Raw genomic sequence first — 18,408 nt, forward strand, 5'->3', positions numbered from 1 at the left:
GATTGGACCATCCCTGGTCCCGCCCCGCCTCCGCGCTCCCGTTGGTCCGATCGCTCGCGTTCCATCCGCTCTCTCGCTGATTGGTCGCTCGCTCACTGGTGCGGGAGATTTAAATTACGAAACCGTGAAAAGGGGACGAGTTGGGAGTAGTTTTCCCTGACAGCAGGTACGGATTTTCCAGCTTATCCTATCTTTAAACCCCCCCCTTCCCCCCCAACCACCACACACCACTCTTCTAAGCGCAAATAGTTCTGAAGTTAAACTTGACTTTTTTTTTGCTACTTTATTTGGGGAATTATTGAGCGATTCGAGTCCTGTTGCAACTGACATAACTGCTCTCTATTTCGTGTAGATGTGACTCAGATTTCGAAATGCTCTTGTACTTGGAATGGAAATTAGCTCTCTTTCTCTTAGCCAATGTTTTGTAACTTGTTGCTTTGTATCCAGCACTCCTGTGTATCAAATTTAGAATGCTGTTTCCAATTGTTATGTTCTACTTTCACACCTGATTTTAAATACCTGTGTGTATCTGCTCAAGTTTTTTGTTTCTCCAATCCATAAAGACTTCTTATTATTTACAGTATGTTTCTGTTTCTTTCTTTCTCTCTCTCTCAAAAAACAGCACATTACTTTTAGGATGTTTTCATTGAATTCCACCTGCCAGTTACCTGCCAACTCTGCAAACCATTGTCAAATATTTCAATTAATGTTTCCTACCTTCTGTATTGAGAGAGTTGGTTGGATGGCTACTCCAACTCTCTACCTGTGCTGGGTGAAGCCAGCAGTGTTGTGCTTCCTGACAGAAACTTCCCATTTGTTGGCTTTTACTGACTAGTGTTGAGAATGTAATGGAATCTTGGCCTTATATGTATTGTTTGTTCTTGCATCATAAAGATCCAATCTCTTTTGGAAAAAATATAAATGGCAATTTTTCTTTTAGGAACATGGATTGCGTTCAGTTGAAAGTATTGCAGCTGGTAAAAACATTCAGAAAAGAGCGTTATAAATTGTCTGAATCTGAAAGAACCACAGTATGCGGTGCAGATAGCATGCTCATGGTCTTGCAGCTTGCTATGGCAGAAATAAATAAAGAGGTATGTGCCTTCTCCACTATCTCTGTTCACATCTGTTGCTCTATTTTTCTGGTGTCATTCACTCCTACCTGTTCCGGTGTCTTCACTTCATCTCATTCAATGGTGTCTTTACTTGTCCCTGCAGGGTTACATGGGGAGTTCAGTAGGGCTTTACCCTCAGTCCTCTCCACTTCATCTACATGTTCTCCCTTGGTGACATTTTCAGGCATGGATCTATTTCCATACACAGATGACACACAACTCTATTTTTCTGCTTCTTCCCTCGATTTCTGTAACACCGCTGTTCTGAAATACTGCTTGTCAGACCTCAAGTCCTGGATGAGCTGTAATATTCTCCAACTCAATGTCAACAAACCTGAGACAATCTTGCTTGTCTCCCATTAGTGCCTCCTTGTCTCCCATTTGCGCCTCCTCGCCTAATGTTTTCATCATATTCATCTCCCCAGTTGCTCAGTCCAAATCACAGAGCCTGTGCAGAACAAAGATTTCACTTTCCTTCAAACCTTTCACTTGGGATCTGACCAAGCTACCTTTCATCCTCGTCCGCAAAATCTCCTGGCTCTGCCATTACCTTGTCATCTAATGCAGTATAAACCCTGATCTGTACCTTTATGACCTCTCAAGTCCTCCTGACGTGAAAGGCGCTTTATAAATGGAATCTTGTTGTTGTTGTTATTCAACTACTCACTGCCCTCCACAATTTCCAGTCCACACAAAACTCTGCAGCCCATTATCCTCTCTTGCACCGGGCTCTGTGGGACCATGACTCCCATCCTGGTGCCCTCTCCCCAAAGTGCTGTAGGTGCTGTTGTTGCTTGCAGGTGTTAACATTGTAAATGCAGAACATTTGAAATAATAACCATTTTCTGGAGTTTATTCTAAATGTTTTGGAAGAGTTTGTACCGTTGTAGAAGTGGGTAAGACCATCACGTGAGTTAATGCCTTGCCCTTCAATGCCAATGGAGATGTCAATGAGCTATAACTTTTTCCAACTCGACCTTTTTATGCTCAGGTGTGGATCCCTGATTGTCCAGTGCCTTACAACAACAACAAGATTCCATTTATAGAGCGCCTTTCATGTCGGTAGGATGTCCCAAGGCGCTGTACAGTTGGGTCAGGACCCGAGCATTGGGGGGAAATGGTCAGGGTGAGGGGAGGGAGCGAGGAGGGGGTAGAGAGTCGAGAGGGGAGCTGAAGGCACGGTCAAAGAGAAAGGTCTTGAGACCAGCCTTGGAGGAGGAAAGCGAGAAAGCGGCGAAGGCACTGGGGGATAGAGTTCCCTGTTAGGATGTTCTCCTATGCTAGGTGCTATTATACATGTAATTTGTTGTTTTTGTATGGTCATGCTGGTTCACTAAAATCTTAAAAAAAGCGAATAAACTAATCTTATCTAGTAGGTTTGCTTAACTTGCTTTCGATTTCCTGATCCAAAATTGCGTTTGTCAGGCTTTGAGGAACATTTGCACCTGCAAGGAGTTCCACTTGCCAGCATCAAATGCTGTTTAACTTTTCAATGTTATTAAAGATTTCATGACACATAGAGGACAAATTAACTGCTCAAATCTCTTTGAAGGTCTCTAGCATAGAATACATTGCCATTTTAGAATTTTTTTTAGTCTTTGTAGCTTTAGACTATAGGATACTATGCGCTTTGCCACCTGCAGCCTAAATTTGTTCTGTAGTTTGCTTCCCTTTCTTTCTAAGCCTATGTTATTCAAAAGGACATTTGTGTCCGAAAGCCATTTCATCAATCTAGTATGTAACATATTCTCCCATCAGCACTGAATAATCTGTGAGCAAATGTAAATCCCATCTAAATAATGTAAGCTGATGCACAAATGAAAGATGCTTTACAAATGTGGATTTATAGGGATACAGCCATTTGGTGCATTCCTAGTAAATCTCTCTTCATCTTTCCAGATGACTGCTACCATGGGGCAGCTGCTCAAGAGATAAAACCGCATGCTGTCCTGTCAATGGTTCTGGACTGCCAGTCTCAACCATCAGCTAGGACCACCGTGGTCTGAAAATAGATGTGCATTATTTGGAATTCTATTAAATGTCACATGGATATCTCCACATCACACTGTGGAGAATTCCAATCCTAAATTGGCTCCCAGTTCAACAACTATGGGATCCCATTTCAACAACTATATATCCAGTTGGTCTTCCACTGATTTATAGTATTTAGCTATAAACCTTCCTATTCCTACCTCTGGAATCTCAATCCAGTATTGATAAACAGGACTTAGCCTATTTAGATTCCAACCCAAGTTTAAACATGGATCTTATTTCCAAATATTGACATATAAGACTTTGGCATCCATTCCGTTGTAAGAGATTGAAGGTCACTAATTTATCAGCTGGATAGAACTGCCTGATTGACTAAACCTGTTGTATGCCAGACTTTCCAGCACATTACTCTAGTCCATCTCTCCCACCACACACAAGTATGCAAACGCATACATCTCAAATATCACAGAATTTCTATCTAATTGTCCTAAGCTCTGAAAAAATTACGGTTCCACACGAGGATGAATAGCTTTAAAGAGTTGTTTTGCTTCGGCAAAAACAAAACTTTCAACAGAGAGCCAACAGTGACAAGATATTTTTTTCTGGTATAAAATGTATTTTATACAGTTGCATGTTTGCACAAGAGAGGTGCAGATCCAGATCCATTTCATTTGTGATGAGCATTACATTTATGTGACAGATATATTACAGATACCAATTGAAATTACAGTCACATGTTATACTCTTAGCTCTGAGTCACTCTTGCTCTTAGGTCAGTCCAGTAAAGACTGTGTGCACTAAGTGTATGTGCAAACTGAAAAGCAGCACTGAATGTGAGTTAAGTTTCAGTATTATCGTTAGAGTTGGGAGTGTGTTTTTTTTTCTTCTTCCTTACTTTGTGAACCACTGTCTCACTATATGAACCTTTTCTCTTGAATATTGCTTTTCTGCATTTAATCCTCAGTCCTGTGGAGAATTCAGCATTGCCTTAAGTGATGTGCTTGTGTCATGGAGGCACTTACTTCAGGAGAAACTAAACCTGCTGAGTGAAGGTGAAGAAGCACCAGAAGGATACGTTAAAGTTCGAAAAGCTTATGATGCTTTCCTGACCAGAAGTAACTCTGTTGACCTGATTGATGTGTACAGGATTTGTATTGAGTTAAAACCTGAAAATGGACTTCGAGAAATGTTATCTGTGGTATGTTGACGGTATGAATCATTTTGCACAAACACATAAATATATATATCTATATTCATGTGTAATTTAGATTTAATCTGCTAGCCTGCTTGTATTTTTCTGCTTAACATAATCTAAATCCATTAGGTTTTTCTGTTCATGCTAGTCTGTGAGAAATAACAATGCATATAGGATTTGTATCTAAAGGTGAATTTGATCTTCTGTTGCAAATTATTGGGTCTTGTATGATGTTGCGGAGTGGTGTGTAATAGAATAACTAACTGGACTGTTACTGCCAGGTGCAACTGTTCGACTTCCTGTCGGGATCATCTGAAACTTTGGATAACTCCTTGATCTCAGTTCCCACTTCCCCATCCAATGGGTATCCAATCAATTCTAAGGTGAGCTCAAAATATTTTGGGAAATGATAACTTTATATAATTTTTTTGAATGGCGATCTTGTAAAATAGAGAAGCCCTGTTAGACGATGTTTCTTTACAATGGTGATTAAGTTAGGTTACCCCGTTCACTAAACATGCAGGTAGCAGTCTCATTGACCTCCAATGTACCATCAAGATGTCACACTAAAATGATCTGCCTTTGGGTCACTACCCATGCCATTTCACTGGAGGTGATGCCAGAGAAAACCTGAGAAGTTGGCCATTTTATTTTCACTTTAGCTAAAAATGGCTGACTTCCAGATCTTGTATTGCCAGCTGTGTGTTTGTGGGGGGATTTCACACCTCTAACCTTACGATAAAGATGCATGCAATGGGCCTTTTAAACTATCTCCTTTTTAGACAATGCTGCATTTGCGGCTTCAGGAAAGTGAAGCAACTCTTTGTGTGAAGAAATGTTTTCTCATCTAACTTCAAACCAGCTGAACTCTAACTTTATATTCATGTCTCCTTGTTTTGGATATCTCAACCAGAGGTAAGAGTTGTCCTTTGCCTCATTCAAATCGCCCCTTAACCTTCTAAATCTAGTGAAATTTATCCAGACTCTCATATTAGCTAAGGCCCTTCATCTGGATATTAACCTAGTGAATAGTTGCTACAAACACTCCCTTATTCTTCCTAAGGTTGGGTGTCCAAAACTGAATATAATACTCTAAATGAGGTTCAACCAGTAGTGCAACAGCAATTTTCCTTTCCTAGTCCAGACCACTTGTTATAAATCATGGCATCCCATTAATGGTTTGATTGCTCTCGGCACCTGTGAGGCAGCCTTTCATGCTCTCTACTTAAATCCCTAAATATCTTTGTTAATATACCCCTCCCTCCTCCCCATTTAGAATGTATTCACACTAACCATTATCCCCTCAAAGGGCACCACTTTTCTATGATGAACTACATCCAAATCTGGTTAACATTAAAAAAAAGAACATCAGTATCTGATCATCTAAATCTGAGAAAGAAAACTGGGAGAAAGGGATATCCAAATTGTTTTTTGTTTTGTTTTTTAAATACAAATTGGTTGATTTGGTTTTATTTTCTTAACTAGTCAGAAAGTACAGAATTGAAGCTCAAATACAATTGCTCTTAACCTATTAAAGAGTATCTGAAATCTAGTTGGGCAGAACTATCAGCGTTCTGGTGGTGTCTGCTTATGCTGCCATTGCAAATATGTTGTTAACAAAAAATATAGTTCTGGAGTTGAGACTTCTCGTGACTGGAACAAGGAAAGCTTGATAATATTGGACTGGCAAAGTGTACAGGGTGGTGTTCCACTTACTGAACTCTCCCTGGTTTGCCCATCTGGACCAGCAAATATGGAGTCTTCAGATTCCATCACAGTTTCAGTAATGCATAATTACCAACTGCTGTTCAGTTCATTTCAGCAACTGCTTACGATTAAATCAGCGATAGCTAAAGGGAAATAGTCACCTGCTCCATAGTTCATGCCCCTATAAGCCCTACTTGACGGCTTCTCTTCCAGTCCCTGCAACGTCATATGCAACATTCCTCAGGGCTCTGTCCTTGGTCCTTTCCTCTTCAATATCTATATGCTCGCCCTCGGTGACATCATTCGCAGACATGGGGTTAATTTCCACATATATGCAGATGACACCCATCTCTGCCTTCACCCTCGACTCCAAGACCACAACTGTCCTGATGGATTGTCTATCAGACATCAAGTCCTGGGTGAGAGCTAACATTCCCCAGTTGACCATCGACAAGGCTGAGGCCCTCCTGCTTAGCTCCCATCAGCACCTCCAAACCTCAGGCGCTGACAGCATCACCATCCAAGGATGAGCCAGTCTGGAACCTTGGCCTTCAACACTGGTTGGGCCCTCAGCCTTCTTGTCACCACCCTTTGAAAGTCCACCCCATAGTCCTTTCACCTCACACCCTCCCTTTCCTCTAAGGCCTGTCTCAAGAGCCTCCTCTTTGACCGCATCTTCAATTACCCTCCTATCCTTCCAGCCCTCCTGATCCTAACCACCAGCTCGGGTGTGGTTCCTCGACCGTCCAGCACCTTGGGACTTTCTCCTGATGTGGAAGGTGCTATAACAAATGTAATTTGTTGTTGTTGGAGACGTGAACATAAATGATCTCTTCTCATACGTAATCCTTGAGGTTACACTTAGTAATAATATAAACTTTCTCCTTTTCTTGATAACATTGTCCAGAAAAGAAAAAAAAGGTTCTGGTTTAGATTGGTAAATCTGAAAAATTAAATGGCTGATTTGACTATGTAATAGCTGAATCCTGCATTAATATTTTTGTGTTACATTATTTTTTTTGCTGCAGTTGGCCCTGATGGTGAAGAAGCTCCTCTGTGATTATTTGAACTTACTGGTGAACTCAAAGAGTGATCTAGCTTTGGCATGTGTGTTCAACAGCCCTGATCGAGGACTTGGAAGGAATGCCTTCACTGATCTCCGACATGCGGCACAAAGCAAACAGACCTCTCTATTCTTGGTAAACGAGCAAGTTGGAACTCTTTCACAATCTTAACCAGTTAAATTGACACAGCTCTAATTAAAGCTGCAAAGACTGTAGGAATTTGCCAAATACTCCATGTGAATCCCAGATTTTCTGCGCTTTTTTTGTTAAATAACATTATCTTCCACCGTGCCCAACAACTATCACAAACCTATGCTATTTTCAGAGTAATGTGGAATACTGTAATAACATGCATAGCACCAAGTCGAGCAATCCCAAACTTTGGAGGTGGCACAAGCACAGAATGGGATTAATTTTTTATTACTCTAATGCTTTACCCTTCCAGTGGGTGACGCTTTTCGTCTTCTGAAAAGTTTAGAAGTGCTGTTCAGTGGGAGAATAGTATGTTTGTATAGTAGAATGTTAATGTCACTAAGCACTGATGTTGGGGAGTGCTGGATTTGGCAGCCAGCACTCTTACATCATCAGGCTTCATTTTGTAGCACGAGAGAGCCCTGGAGTAATGAGCTCAGAAAGTTCCACGAAACAGGACAACTTTATATTTTTAAAAAAAAGCAATTTTAACATTAATTTTTTTGAATTTCTGCGTCTTGAGAGATCAGAAGGAAAGGCTTACAAATATAATTTTTCATGAACCTCTTGAGGCATTTCTTTATTATGAGTTTGGAGCTAAAAATAATCCCAACATGATTTAGTGGACCAAGTGTAGAAAAGAGAAATGGATTTTAATTATTTATTTATGCAGCATTTACTGCAATGGAACTTAAAATATTGATATAATTGTCAGATGCAAAATATTTTTCAGCTATAAATTTTGAATGATCTATGTAACTATGCTTCGATTGCCAATTAACTAGTGTCATTGTGTGCCAGAGGCCCTATTTGAGACACGTCTGCAGGCAACATTAGCAATATTTTTGCTTTTCCCTTCCAGAAACATAACATTTACGGGTTATGGAGGGAGCGGGTGGGCCAGATGGAAGGTGGGGAAGGACCTGGATGAAATTGACCCACGGGCCGCCAGTTGGACCACTCTGGTCTACACTATGCCATATTCAGCCTCTGGGTACAACAAGATTTGTCATCATACCGGGGATGAATTAACCTGGGGAACTTTCCTTTTAAGCACACATACAATACTGATACAGCATTCATTGAAGCACAACTCCATGATTGTCTCAGATGGTGGTTAAGCTACAGACAAAACTGCCGTGACCAAGATCATCATAATGGACAGAGCCATACAAACTATTATTAAATATCAAATATTGTCTTGGCAGTTCAGTATATACTTGAGAGCTGCTGTGCTCCACACACACCTGAAGGTGCTAGGTTTAGAGAAACCAAAGTTTCTCTTACTTGTATACAGAGGTTGAATAAATTGGAAATTTGTTTTGCTGTCTACTGTTAATGTTTTTTCTTGTGTTTCTCATGCGTCCTCTGGAACATAGGAACAGGAGTTGGTCATTCAGCCCCTGAAGCCTGTTCCGGCATTCTATTAGATCATGGCTGATCTGTACCTCAAATCTAATTATACGCTTTTGCCCTATATCCCCTGATGCCCTCATCAGATTGGACCATTTGTGATTGGAGATGCATTTTGTTTATTGCCGTATTTCAGTTTTCTTCCTACCGATTTAGGTCTCAATTCTGCCTCCTCCGGGGAAAGTCTAAGTGCACAGCTACAAAGTAAGGGCTGAGCGGGGAAATATCTCGACTGCTAAGGATACAAGGTTGAATTTCTTTCAAAGAATGAGGAAGGCTATGACTACTGTCATTTAATTTATGTTTTACTTTACTCTCTAGGCTGCAACATCCTTTATTAGAAGTCTAGAGCTGGGAGGAAAAAGCTATGCTCCTTCAGAAGGAGATCCACTTAAACAGCACGTTAAAGGACTTTTAGAATTTGTGCATTTCACAGATGCATTACAAGAAATACTGGGAGAAACCGCAGACTCCAGGTAACTACTTTCTTTTGTGCATGTAACGAATAAGAACTGACTTACATTTTTAACAAGAAAGTAAATACATGATGGTAACTTTGGCAAATGTATTGGAGCTTTAAAAAGCTTAATTGTAAAACTAGCTTAGAAATGTAGGATGCCATTATATGGAAAATAGTTATTTTCCTTTGTGTGAATGCACTTTTTTATTCTACAATAAAACTTCAGAGTGAATGAGTTATAGTAACAATTAGCACCAGGAAGAAAACTATCACAAATTTAGGTTGAAATAAAGGAATGTAAGTTATTTAATTCCTAAATCTATAACATTTTATTAGAAATTTCAAGTGAACCACTTTGTAACTTTGTAACTTATTATTTCAACTGAACTAAAATAAAATTAGTTTAACTTATAATGAAAATAATCTTAATGGATGAAGTTTTCTCAATTCTGAAGTGTGAGAATGGGAAAGTATTTCAGATAAAAAGTAGACAATTTCTTAAAAATCTTTAACTATAGCCTACAGCCTTAGTTGTACCTATGAGAACTAGAAACAAAAAAACGTGGGATTTTTATGGGCAAGTTGCCAATCTGAAAATGCTGATCTTGCTATTAACTAGAAATTGAAGAAGTCGCTTGTTCTTGGAATGAAAATTTAGCAGCTGCTGAATTTAATTCATGTTCCTTAATTTCCTGAAAATCATAAGACTACATATGTTTAACCAATCAGCTGTATCACATGATTAAATTCATGGCAACTAACGTGGAAATAATTGGTAATGAGTTGCATTTACAGTGAATTATATTCTTTAGAATTGCTCAGTTATATATCTTTGCCATTGCATCTTCAATCTATATCGTAGACTCTGAAGCACTTTGAGACACATTGATGTGATGAGACCACCATATGAAATGCAAGGTTTGCTTATATCCTCTTAGTTTTCTCATTCCACAAACTTTCCTCATGGGAGAAAACACTCAGCAGTTTAGAGCCATCAAATACTACTCTTATCTCTCTGCTCAAACAGTTCTTTTAATAAATATAACATTACATAATTTTCAATCATTGTTAATTCCAGTTTCTCCTCCAAGAAGTCTCAGTGGCTAAGTGGTTCTGCCACTTTCACTGTGTTTTTGGCCATCCTTTTCTTTTAAAACTGTTCCCAAGAGTGTTTGGTTAAATTTGTGTTTTTCTTTAAAATGTCAAATCAATTTATCTGGGAACTGGTGCTCTGACCCAAGTTCCCAGTAACATGTTTGGGGGGTGTGGGGGGTGAAAACTCATCTGTTTCTCATTCAGCAAGTTTTATCTTTACGATTTGTCATTTGGTCACAATTTGACATATTTTGAGGGCCAGAGACATTCTAATCAATTTGGATAGTTTAAATCCCTTCCCAAATAATACTGAATGTGCTCAGAGTGTTTTTTAAACCTCCTTTCCCCACTCCACACACCCAAAATGTTTGACCTTTACGGTTAGCCAACAACATAAGTTTTTCTTGATTCAGTATTTCTTGATTTATACCATAAATCATGTTTGGGGATGGAGGGGTGAGTGGAATGCTTCTTCTTCACGGGCCACAGGTTGACCAACTGTACTATCTAGTTAAAGTAAATCTGGACACAGGTGGAACTTCTGTCCAAATCTTTCAAAATAGTAGATGACCATGCAAGTGATGCATAACAATTGCTCTGAAAATGAGTTCAATCCTGTACAAAGTGACAGTCAGTTGCTGAGGAACAACAAACGGGTAACTATGTTTGTTGGCAGTATTGCAGGGGGTCGAATTCTCACTGTGATCAAGACGCGGCTGCTAAAAGGCCATGGCTGTGAGAGCCCACTTTACCTCGCTGCAGAGGAAGCCACACGAGAGCTAAGAATGAGGATTAACAATATTATCAATTGCCAGCGTGAAGCCAGAGACGGAGCAGCTACAGGCATCAGTCCAGCACGGGTAAATAGATCTTCAATCTCACGCTGATTTGCTTTAGATGATGACCAATCTTTCATCTGCATTTGATATTTGTGTGCTAGAGATTAGAGTTAATCCCCTGATTAAAGCAAAAGGCAAGAGGTACTGGTAATGTTGTTTCTATTTGTAATGCAACAAAAGGATCTTCACTTAGTGACTGACATAGCTCTGGGCATAAATTGCAGTATTGAATTTCAGATTCCCAGTTGGAGTCTCCCTAATTCTATCCAAAAAATGTATTCACTTAAATTACTCATGCAAACTTAATTTCATGTCGAGTTCAAACCAAATGCTAAATTTCTCTTTTCACCCCAGGCACATTTTCTATGGTAGCTGTAATCTTGATTTTTTTTTTGCATTTTAAGTGACATCATCCTGCCTCATTTCTGCTCATAATTAGTTTGTTTTTCCTTTTTAAATAGTTCTACAGGCTTTGGATTGACAATCTAAAATCTTTGAAAGTAATGATTTGGGAATGCAGGATAAAAGTAGCGTTAGAAATGTATTTCAATACCAACTAGGCTCAAATTTGATGCAGCAATTCTCTTGAAGCCTCAAAGGATGCAACTAAACTGTTTTCAACTATGTTTCTTAATGGTCAATGCTAGCCTTCGTGTTAGCTAATGTTAGCCTTGAAATATATAATTGACCTGGATTGTTTTGAAGTTGCAATCTTCATTTCTTTTAATTGTAATTTAATTTTCTTTAATTAGTTACAACTGACTCTACCATTTGCGTAACTTGCTGAGATATCTATTCTGATTGCAACTTGCGCATTGTGTATCTGCCAGTTTTTTCTTCTTCTCTCTGGCATCAAATTGTTTTGGTACAGATGGAAAGGCATCCATTTGCTCTGCTGTCCTGCAATGCTTATGTGATTTTACACTAAAGACATTTTTTAGATTAGCTTTTAGAAAATTTCACCCATAAAATATAGCCACTCTCCTTTATTGTATATCCTGTGAAGCACTTTGAGACATTCTTGTGATATAAAAGGTGCTATATCAAATGTAGGTATTAATATTTTACATAATGTAAAATTGAACATAATGTGAAAAAGGGTGTTCTTACTCTCGTACTTTTAAAGCCATTCAGCAATGTAGTTTCATATGATGATGATGATGATAATAATCCTTACATTTAATATAGCATCTGATCACTTTGTCGAGACATCTCAAAGCACTTCACACAATATATTATAAAGTGGAACAACTGTATTTTGTGGGAGAAACGCAGCAGCCAATTGCTCACAGCAGTGTCCCACAAACAGTTGTGGACCGAGTAACCAAATTTTGTTCTTCTGGAGGGATTTATGATGATGTCTATGTTTTTAAATTGTTAGCCTCGAGTTTATGCTATCAACCATGCCTCAGCATACGGTGGCAGGGATACTGTGAAAGCATTCCTCGCTCTGATGGATGAGGAGGCAGCAAATCTTCCAAGCAGAAACAAAGCTGAGCTGCTGCACGGAGCAGAACACCATAACGTCTTAGGATTGCCTTGTATGTTAACTCTCTTCAGGTATTGATTCAAAGCGTTTCAATATTGAGTTGCTGAAGAACAACTTGTGAAACCTATAAGATGTAATAATGATACACAATAGAGCCGCCGAGGGGAGTGGGGAGGTGACTGGAAGCACGATCAAAGAGGAGGGTCTTAAGGAGTGATCTGAAAATGGGGGCAAGATGGAAAGGTTGAGGGAGAGAGTTAGAGTTGCGGGGTGTAGCGGGCTAAAAGGTGGAATGCAAGGGGTATGAAACACAGCAGAGTGGCGGTGGCGTGGGGAATAAGCATATCAGAAGTAGGGAGGTACTGGGGCATAAAGGGATTTTGTAGACCAGTGTGAGGATCAATTCAATTGATCTTTCCATAATTCAAGGTACTATTGTACTATGTTTCCACTTTAAGTAAAACATTTTCAATAATGTTATTTTAATTGTAGATCTCCAGAGCAGCCAAGTGGCTCATCTCCAAAGCCTTTGCGCAATCGTGTTCAAAGTCGAGTCCGTGAAGGAAAAGCCATTAAGGTACCATACTATTGTGCACTGGGACTTTCCGCTCTTGACAGTCATTTGGAGATTTGCTAAATAATAATAATGCTTATAATTAGATGCAACATTTTATCACCTCAAAACATCTTAAAGTGCTTCCTGGAGTTTTTCTGAAACAGTTATTTATTTAGAAAAAANTTATCCCCATAGGGGAAGAAAATGGAAGTTGTTCCAATAGACTTTGTCAATGTTGCGGATATTCTGTGCCAAAAAAGAAAGCGTTTTAATGGCGTTAGTGCTGTTGCCAGAGGTACTGTTAAGGTGACTCTCAGCAGGTTTATTTTATGAAAATATTGGATTTAACTTTAATAAATTCTTAATGTGCTGCAGTAAGTAGTGATCCAAAGAGACTGATTGCTATCAGGGTAAGGTTTCTGTTTTCCAGATTAACGTTTTAGTTACTTACACAAATGACAGGGGGAAAAAAAACAGTGAAGAGTACTGGGATGTGGTTCCACTATCACTGAATGTTCAACTGTTCGCCATTCTTGTGTACTTTCTTTACATAACAATTAGTGGCAGACTATTTATATGGCAATATCACACAATCAGGTGTTTGTTTTACATTTTTGTAGTACCTTGTTGTTGCACGAATGGCAGCTAGCTTCTGCGTCTGCTGCGAGTTTTTACAAAGGTCCCTAAACCAGGTTCTACAGTTAGAAATGCTTAACTTTTGTGAATTATTAAAATCATGTAAAACTAAGATCTTTTCACACTGATCTCTTCATTAGTATTGACGTCTTACATTCCTCTCATCTCAACTTCACCCACCCAGATGTTTCTATGAAACACTTTAAGACGTTCCCCCTGACGTGAAATGCATTATATAAATGTAAAATTGCTATCCTTATTATTTGTATAACGATTAATCCATAATCTGTATCATGATGGTAACTCTTACAAAGTTCCGGGTAATACAATTTATTTTATTTGGAGTTCCTCAGTACCTCAACAATATTCTAATCTAATCAAATAATTTTCCTGTTTTTTTAAAAAAAAATATGCATTCATAAATCCCCAACTTGTTTAGATTTGAGTTAGTATTGTACATTGAAACTGTTTCGATGTAAGATTTATGAAGTAGATTTGTGTCAATTTGTCCACCAAAAATTGTTCCAAGCTCACAGAGATCACTCTTTGACTTTTTATATGGACAGAAATGTATGATTTTAGAATTTTAAGCTTCGTGAGAAAAGCCCTTTTCCACCTGTAAAAGCCATCTCAATTGTCTGGCCTCCTTTAACTCCACTATAGATTGAACTGATTTCCTTCCAAAGGTCTGAGTTAGTTTTGTTAGCACATCTTTAAAACTTTTTTGGGGGTAAATTTGTTTCATAAAATATTAAGTCTGATGTGTTTACAACTCCTTGATACAAATTGTTGGAATTAGGTTCAAAGCATCTGTTTTGTTCATTGCATTGGTGAACTCCACACATAGACTAGATTATTATTGGCTTCAAAACAACTGCTGTACCACAGCAATTTGTTCTGTGAAGGGTCATGTTGCAATTCAGCTTTTAGAGTTGAATCCCAGATGTGTGCTATGTGATCTGCAACATCTGCATTAAGCTAGGTAATACAATCTTCAAATGCTGCTTTTTATAAAAAAAAATCCAACTGGTAATGATTTCCAAGAATATACATTATTATTTTAACTCCTGTAAAGCTATTAAATTAAAATTATTCTCCATTACCGAAGAAAAAATGTACTTGACCAAATTGTATAAAATCAGGATTTGCTTTTACATTTTTAGAACTAGACTGGTTTCACGCCGATGTGAATTCAAGATAAATTATTTTGTGCTGAGCATCGGTAACGAGGTATTTCACTTTACATGTCTGTTACCATAGGTGAAGCACAATCTGATTAAATCCCAGTTTTCGTGCACATACAAAGAGGATGATGTAGTGACCAACAATCTTCAGAACTATCGAAGCCTCAGCCAAGCTCCAACATGCGTTCACCCAGGACCAAAACGTGTTCCAGATATATACTGTGACAGTACATCCACTGAAGGTAAAACTACATGGAGTTCTTGGTGCAAAGAGGGAATGCCAATATTGCAGTCTCATTTTCCTCCGGTTAACATCTATCACTCATACCTTGAAATATAATTCAAAACAAAAGGAAACAAAAGATTTTTTTTTTTCTTGGCTTGCTGTTGATGTTAACTGTTTGGTTACTAGATTACAGCTCGTTGCTCTCGATCTGATCTTTCAATATCTGAGAATGTTCGGGGAACACTCAAAAGGCAAATGGGGCGTTTAGAGTTTTGACCATACAAGACCTGAAAAAACTGTGTGCTTCATATGTTAAGTAAACAACAAATATAAAATGCTTACACTAGTCTACCTCGTAAGCTTTGATGGATTTCTCTGCCAAATAGCGAATTAATTCCCCTTTGAATTTGCTGATGCAATCCACCCACCCCACCTCCTTGGGCAGTCTATTTCTCATATCCATCACTCTCTGTGGAAAGTAATTCAATCTGAACTGTCTGTTCAAGATGTCCTTACTTCAATGTGATGACCAGAATTACATGCAATACCCCAGATAGGGCTGACATGTGCTCTTTACAAACTCAGTATCACTCTTGTGTTCTACTCCTCCTTGTATACACCCCTAACATGTTGCTCACCTTCTTTACTGTTGCTAACATTTGTCTTTTTTTGTGATCTCTCCACCAGTACCCCAACTTGTTCTCCTTTGTAGTGTATTCATTTCTGCACACTAACATTGTTTAGATTATATTCTCTCTTTTTCTTTGAATCTCTACTTTTGCCCACATTAAATGAGATCTGTCTCTTGCCAGATAGTAATGCTGGCATTTATTATTACACTGAAACATCTCAAAGCACTTTACAGAAAGTGTATTAATGTGTATTTGTAGATCCTGGAATCCCCTGCCCTACGGTCTGGTCAGCCTGTTGTATCTTTTCTCAGGGCTCTGTCCTTGGTCCTCTCCTTTTCAACTTCCATATGCTCCCGCTCAGTGACATGAACCGCAGAGATGAGGGCAATTTCCACATGTATGCGGGTGACACACGACTCTATCTCTCTGCCTCCGCCCTCGATAACAGGACATCAAGTCCTGGATGAGAGCTAACTTTCTCCAGTTGGGTCTGTTTGCCTGCATAATTGCAAATACACTTATTATGAAAGGGGCTTTGAAGCTTTTTGATATTATAAGGTGTTCTATCAAATGCAAGTATGCTACATTAGAATTTCACCATTGTTAAACCAGAAAACTTTCTCTCCTTTCTATCCACCTGATCTCCCCCTCGAACTAGATGAATGTGAACCTAGAACATCAGCAGCTCACTCACCAGTCAGTAAAGAATGTGCAGTGAAGAAACATGGACTTGGGATGAAGGCTGGGAACACTCAACATAAGCAAAGCGTGAATCTGAAGGGCAGCAGGAAAGTGACCAAGCGGAAACTGACCGAGCTGAACTCTCTTTCGGAATGCAATGATGCAAGTGAGCCACGGCAGAAGTCTGGTAAAACGAATGATGTGAAGTGCATCCCATTGAAGGGTAAAATAGATATGAAAATGCCAATGTCATCAAAGAGAGGCAAAAATGCAGCCAAGAATAAGTTAATTCCTGGACAAGGAAAGTTAACGCACTTTTTTAGAATGTAAAATTGTCAGGATTTCTTCTGTTTGTTTAAAAGACTATTGGGTATACTTTTTAAATATTGACCTTGTTATTAACTTGAAGTGATTCATTCTGAAATTGTTTTTTAATCAAAACTATGTGAATAATGTTTCCTTGCAGCAATGTAATCAGGCATGCACAATTTGTAATACTTTATTAATATAATGATTCCATTGATCGCTCAGTAACAAAATGCAGTTTCACATCATGACTTTGGCTATTAAAGTACGAACAATAAAGTAGATTGACATTTAAGCATGCATTTTTCACTATCATTTGATACAAGGAGAATACCTTTTTCTAAACATCATTGATAAAGTTCCAAACAATATTCTGTATATACCAGCCAGCCTTTAGATTTGCCAGCAGGGCCTATATACTCTTCCCAGCATACATCTGAGCACTGTGGGACAAAATAGAAAAGGGATGTTAATTTATACAAATAATCAGATCGTCATCTTTGCATTTGATATAGTGCTTTTCACATCAGGAGGACTGCATTCCAGTCACAGCCTGGACTATGTAGTTCAAGATCCCAATGAGAGGTTTAAACCCACAGCCTTCTGACTTGAAGGTGAGTGTGCTCTCAAAACTGAGCCAAATTGTCACTATGTTCAGTGCAATCGAGTTTTATACAACCGTCCTGCATCATGTAACTTGTGTGTTTCTGGATGCGAATGAAAATATGATTACAAGGTTGTGAGTCAATTGTGTATTTCGAGCTCTTAAGCAACTCTGGACAGATCATAAACTGGATTATGCTGGGGTTTAGGGGATATGCAGGAGGTTAGGGGATGTGCAAGGAGGAAGAGAATGGGGAATTTTAGGTGGAGGCTAGCAATTAAATCAACAGTAATGCAAAAACAATATTAATACAAGGATAATTTCAAAGAATATTGTAATCCTGTTAGCTATATAATAATCCTTACATGTAACAGAATGTGGTAACCCTACTAGCTGTAAAGAAAATTTGCCTCCAAATAACAAAAATAAATATTTTCTTATTTTCTAATATTTACATATTTGCAAGAGGGCTATTATCCAGACAACCGCATAGAAATGTATTCAATAACTAGTAGACAAAATCATCAGTTGGCTTCTCTTTTTACACAGTACAGACCCATCCACTACTGCGAGTCATAATTCTGAAATGTAGTTTTGGATACTTTGAATGAGAAAATATGTGTCTGTTTTGCATCCACCAGGATTGTAATATTAATATTACATTGGCACTATCCCTGCATTATTGGCCTGGCACTGGAAGACATTAAGTCTATTCTATTTTATTGGATTATGGCAGATCTTTTAATCCTATTTCCAAACTTTTTTTCTCCGAATCTCTTAATCATACTTCCCGAGTATCTCCATCTTTTAAACATCACAATACATTTTTCATTCACAGCCTTGAGCAGCAGTGAATTCCTTGCTTTCAAACTTTTTTTAAATTTTTTTTTTCAAAATTCCTATCCTTCAGAGGATCCAGTTCAAGATCCTGGTCCTCACCTACAAAGCCCTCCATGGCCTCACCCCACCCTACCTCTGCGACCTCCTAACCCCCTACCAACCCGCCTGTTCCCTCCGCTCAG

The 18,408-nt window shown here is 38.7% G+C and overlaps 1 protein-coding gene across 1 annotated transcript; it reads left to right on the forward strand.

The window, feature by feature from the left end:
* Positions 1-103: 103 nt before the first annotated feature.
* LOC103179869 (PARP1 binding protein) lies at positions 104-17,132 on the forward strand. The gene is made up of 11 exons (XM_007895370.2): positions 104-166; positions 941-1,094; positions 4,072-4,305; positions 4,584-4,685; positions 7,038-7,208; positions 9,000-9,154; positions 10,910-11,093; positions 12,454-12,632; positions 13,054-13,138; positions 15,014-15,179; positions 16,454-17,132. The coding sequence occupies exons 2-11, from the start codon at positions 945-947 to the stop codon at positions 16,804-16,806; spliced, it is 1,779 nt and encodes a 592-aa protein (XP_007893561.1). The 5' UTR covers positions 104-166; positions 941-944; the 3' UTR covers positions 16,807-17,132.
* Positions 17,133-18,408: the final 1,276 nt, after the last annotated feature.

The sequence above is a fragment of the Callorhinchus milii genome, unplaced genomic scaffold (genome assembly GCF_018977255.1).
Source record: "Callorhinchus milii isolate IMCB2004 unplaced genomic scaffold, IMCB_Cmil_1.0 Scaffold5, whole genome shotgun sequence".
NCBI lineage: Eukaryota > Metazoa > Chordata > Chondrichthyes > Chimaeriformes > Callorhinchidae > Callorhinchus > Callorhinchus milii.

What these genes read in the sequence shown, in the direction of transcription:
- LOC103179869 (XM_007895370.2), top strand. Translation starts at nt 945, where the DNA reads ATGGATTGCGTTCAGTTGAAAGTATTGCAGCTGGTAAAAACATTCAGA. An exon ending in TGGCAGAAATAAATAAAGAG is followed by an intron (nt 1,095 to 4,071) that starts GTATGTGCCTTC and finishes TTTAATCCTCAG; the next exon opens with TCCTGTGGAGAATTCAGCAT. An exon ending in TGTATGTTAACTCTCTTCAG is followed by an intron (nt 12,633 to 13,053) that starts GTATTGATTCAA and finishes TTTTAATTGTAG; the next exon opens with ATCTCCAGAGCAGCCAAGTG.